Below are 5147 nucleotides of genomic sequence, written 5' to 3'. Positions count from 1 at the left end.
TAAAATTGAGTAGTTGGGGCTTCTTTGCACATATTACAACTTATAATTCCTACAGCCTTAAACGCAGCTTGTTCTTGCCTGGTTGTACTGCTGCGCGGAACGTTTTGTCGCATACTTGTTCCGCTAGGGAGCGTTTTCTTGGTAGGGCACGCATGGCGGTGTGGAAGATGTCTGGGCTGTCAGACACGGAGCGGGCTGAGTGCGCCAAGATATTAAAGCTCATGTCCAAAGGAGACGTGCTGTCTCTGAGCGACACGGTCACGAATAAGCTGATAGTAGTGGAGCACGTTAAAGGTATGCGTTCAGTCTGTGACGTCACCAGTAAACAGTAAACATACAGCTTCAGTATCACCTGCAAGTCTGTGTTGATGATCTGAGACATGTTGCATGAGTTTTTAATAGTCTGTGTTGATGATCTGAGACATGTTGCATGAGTTTTTAATAAGGACAGGTGATCTCACTTCTTGATATGTTTACATAATCACATAATCAGATTGCCCTGCACCTCATGTTCATCTGTTTGTACAGAGGCTGTAGAGACAATACTCTCCTTCACTAAAAATGCTGAGGAGTTCCTGAGAAGGAAGAAGGTCTATCGCGAACTCATATTCAAGTACCTGGCCAAAGAAGGTGTGGTGATGCCCCCCAACAGTGAGAAACACCAGCTGGTGAAAAGGACTTTGGAGCTTTGGTCATCTAGGAAGGTAAGCACAGGACAGGAGGTTCCCAATGTGTTAACATCTAGAAGAAGATATGCTTTAATAATCCCACGACGGGGAAATTCTTTTTACACTCTTATTTCTACATGCATTTTTTGACCCAGACACACACACACACAGTACAAGGGCTCATAGAGATGACATGTATTTATGGAGAGAGATGGTGGAGTGATGGGCAGCCCTCCTGAGGAGCGCCCAGCGAGCAGTTGGGGGGGATCAGTGCCCAGGAGGTGAACTGGCACCTCTCCAGGCACCAGTCCACCTTCCATATTTGCTCCATGTGTGACTTGAACCGGTTCCCAAGCAAAGTCCCAATGGACTGAGCTACTGCCGCCCCTATGTAGGAAATGTTTATGTAAGGTGGAAAACGTGGTAACAGACAAGGGGATGACACTGACTTCAAACAGAAGACATGATGATGATTTGCTGCAGCTGTGCATCTGTGTCTCTCTGCTACTGTAATCATTTTATCAGTCATTGTAATTGTACAGTATCTTTGTGTTGATTTGTCCTGTACACGTGACATCTATTGCACGTCTGTCCATCCTGGGAGAGGGATCCCTCCTCTGTGGCTCTTCCTGAGGTTTCTTCCACCTTTTTTGTGGGCAAGTTTTTCCTCACTCGAACCCTAAGGACAGAGGGTGTCACTCTCTGTACAGATTGTAAAGCCCTAAGGGGCAAATGTACTTTGTGACTCTGGGCTATACAAATAAAATCTGATTTGATTTGGAATCTGATTTAATGCCACAACAACTTGGAGTCTGCTTGGACATTGTGTAATAATAATAATAATAGGGTGTGGTGATTGTAGTGCTTATGGCCTGTGACATGTATGCAAAGATATAAATGACTCAAGGGTGGACATGCAAGATACCATACACTGCTACCAATACTGCTGAGTTGACTCATCGGAGGTGTTGGAAAGATAATTTCATTTGATAATGTAGGTGATTTGCATTTCCTGGAACAGAACAGCTATGATGGGTAGCCAAGTTTGGATCATTTGAATTAAAAAGGATAAAAAGAAGTCTTGATGCAGAAATTGAGACTCAAATAAAAATGCTTGGTGGATCATTTTAGGTAAATTTAGTACTGTGTGATAGTGTAAAGAAAAGAACATTAGGGATTATTTTAAAAACATATTTGTCGTCATATAAAAACTGAGGTGCCTCCTATTAATCAAGTGACCTTCTGTGTAAGGATCTGACTTATTGAATCACTAAAAACAAAACGTGTTGTCTAGTCACTAAAATGTTCCTGTTGCAAGCTTCAGATATTTCTTATTGTTTTCCATAAAGTGATGGTCCATCTTGCCCTTTGATGTAAGAATAATTGTGTTTCAGATGGGGTGTCATGTATGAGAAGTCCCTATAGAGAAAATGTTAATTATTAGTGGTTAACAGCATGTGTCATTGGAACATGTCTGCTAAAAAGTACTCCAGGCACAACTCGCAATGTATTTGAGAAAACCAACAACATGTCATTCCTTTAAGGTCGTCCCAGCAGAAACTGATAAGACCAGACAGAGACCGTCCACCGAGACAGCGAGTGATTCCACAAAGGTTGAGGCGGGGTTTGACCCACTAGTCCTCGGCCAGCAGTTCTGCCAGTGGTTCTTCCAACTCTTAAATAGTCAGAACCCCTCGCTGGGCCAGCAACCTCAGGACTGGGGACCACAACACTTCTGGCAAGATGCGAAGCTACGCCTCCTCTCCAGGTAGCAATACTATAAACAATAAGGGAAGTGAAATGAAGCATCTAGTGATGTTGTAGCTTCTCAGGGTCCATGGCAGTTGTTTGTTTTGTGCAGGACTTTTGTTCATTACAAATTACCTCGAGGAGAGACTGCCTGGTAACTGGTTTGCTGAAGTTTTAGATTTTCTACACAAGCTTTTAATTTGAGAATATCCATTATCATTTCATCAACTTGTACCAGTTTCCACTTTCAGTTTCATTACAGCTTAACTAAAACCTAACTGAAGGTTTTGGTGATTCCTATTGGTTGCTTAAGTATCACTGCACTCCACTGTCTGACCCAGGGCAGAGATTAATGCTCTGAAAGCAACACCTGAACTGCACCAATTATTATAACTAATTCCATCAGAATAATTAGAAAGATGTGACAATCACACAAAAAAAAAAATCTACACATGGGCTTGGACTTAACATGTTTTTTTGTTTTTTAACAATAGTTGCAATCAACTTGGATAAAGCAACCCAAAACTAAAGCCGTGATGACTGAGCTGTCTCTCTTTTTCAGAACTGGCAGCGAACAGATGGATGAATTCCTGGGCGCTGAACTTGTTAACCTTCGTCTTCTGGCTTTGACCAGGGATGAACGCCTCGTCCTCAGCCCAAACCTGGATACTCAAGGCCTCAAGGTCCTAACCTCCCCCCATGGCCTGGTGCTGGTGGCTGTAGCTGGGACCATCCACAGAGATGAAGCCTGTCTGGGTGTCTTTGAACAAATATTTGGCCTCATTCGTTCCCCGTTGGAGAACAACAGCTGGAAGATCAAGTTTGTCAACCTGAAGATTAGAGGGCAGGACACTCTGGGTGGGACTGAGGTTGCAGCGCCCTCGTTGAGTTACAACTCCACTGAATTGCAGCTTCTCTGCAGTTGATGACATTATTTCTTGTACATTATTTACCCAGTGAGTGTTTGACTCTGGCACCTTTATTGGCACAAACCAGTCTCGTAACTTATGTTTAGCAGTCATATTAGGGTATGCAGGCAGGTGGACACTATTGCATCTAAACCTTTTTACTTCAGAACTTCTTTTATTGTTTTATTGCTGTCTTACTGCTTTCCAAAAAAATGGAAAGTCACAGCAGACTGCTGCCGGTTGTGGAAACATTTTACAGTTACATTTTACTTCATGCAAAGCAAGTTTTTATTTTGCTAGTGCCTTATGTAAGACAGCTTTTATATATACAGGCATGGATGTGCTTTTGTAAATATACATCATATCAAATATAAAGATTATATTAAAACGTGTAAATTTTCAAACAGAAGAAATGTTGTGTTTATATGGCACTACAAAATCAATTCAAACTGATTTTGAACATAATCACTGCGCCTCAATGGGACGACAAAGGTCAAACCATAATGTTTACAGGTGTATCTGATTAGTATTATGCCAAACATGTGTGTGTAGTAATACAAATGTCTGTGGTGGATAAATATTAATGTCCAATATTTAAGCAGTGAACAGACTGAGGAGTTCCAAGGTGCTGAACTACTGCATTTTGCTTAATCGCTTGTGTTGTGGAGCTACTGTTATTGTGGGCAAAATATTGTGACATGAATTTATATCTTCCCAGCAGTGGTGTAGAATAGCTGCCTCAATATACTGCGGAGTATCATTTTCATATTTCACGTTTTGATAGCATAGTACACAGCGGTAGAGAGAATGACAGCTTAGTGGTTAAGTGTTGGTGTGTGTTCTCGGGGCAGTTTAATTTACATGATGGATATAATTCTCATTTGGCCTCGACTAAAATGGAACAAAGATTACTTCACTTATTCATACGGAGTCCAGATACTTTGCAGTCCTATGCCTCAGAGCTACGTGCACCACATCAACTGAAGCTGTATGAAGGCCCTAAAACATGTATAATTCCTTTGATTCAGCAACGTATTATCTCACAAAGTCCAAACCTTTCCCACAGATGTGGAGCTCTGTGTTCATTATGCTATTTCGGTGCCAAGAGTGATAGTGATAGTAGAATTTAATTTTTAGCATATTTATGTGTACATTTTGTGATTTCCCCTCTCATGCGCCAATAGAGGGCAACCATGTGTACGATATATCATGGTTTCTAAGGCCTGCATGTATATATTTTGGATTGGCGGGGCTAATATTTTGTGCTAGTATTCAATATCCATTATTCTCACCATTTCAATGCCATTTAGACAGATTTAATTGCAGGCATCGTTACAGGCTGACAGCCTCCCATACCATACTGGAAGTCAGACAAATTCACCAGCTGTGGTCAGGAAGAAAACCTCCATCATATCTGTCATTTCATGTGCAGATCCAGCCGCTTCACTGTTGATGGTCCAGCTAAAAATGGTTCCGCCTCATCTGTTTGACGGGACAAATATGAAGAGATCAGGGCGATGAGGGTATGAGTCAGAAGGCAGTAGAGGATCTTCATCTTTAACACAGCTGAGAGGCCTTAACAGACTCGATCAGCTTTGAAAATACAGGATTTGTCCCCATAGCAGCTTTTCCTTTCTCACTGATATTTTTCACATTTTAGTTTTAGATGCTTTATGCAAATTCATCTACAATACATTCCACAAGCTCCAAATTGACTCCTCCTTAATGAAGTGAACTTGGTTTTCCATTGATTCTACTCTGTCATCCTAGTCAGGGTATAGATGGTCTGGTGGGGCACAGATTACGCTAGTATGACTCTGTG

At 41.6% G+C, this 5147-nt stretch overlaps 1 protein-coding gene across 1 annotated transcript; it reads left to right on the top strand.

The window, feature by feature from the left end:
- The first annotated feature begins 94 nt into the window (after positions 1-94).
- Positions 95-3787, top strand: cxviiih3orf38 (chromosome XVIII C3orf38 homolog). The gene is made up of 4 exons (XM_010730487.3): positions 95-294; positions 529-704; positions 2213-2436; positions 2980-3787. Exons 1-4 carry the CDS (start codon positions 153-155, stop codon positions 3341-3343), a joined length of 906 nt encoding a protein of 301 aa, XP_010728789.3. The 5' UTR covers positions 95-152; the 3' UTR covers positions 3344-3787.
- The last annotated feature ends 1360 nt before the right edge of the window (positions 3788-5147 follow it).

The sequence above is a fragment of the Larimichthys crocea genome, chromosome XVIII (assembly GCF_000972845.2).
Source record: "Larimichthys crocea isolate SSNF chromosome XVIII, L_crocea_2.0, whole genome shotgun sequence".
Taxonomy (NCBI): Eukaryota; Metazoa; Chordata; class Actinopteri; family Sciaenidae; genus Larimichthys; species Larimichthys crocea.
Note: the sequence above shows the minus strand (reverse complement) of the source record. Positions and strands in the feature narration are given on the sequence as shown.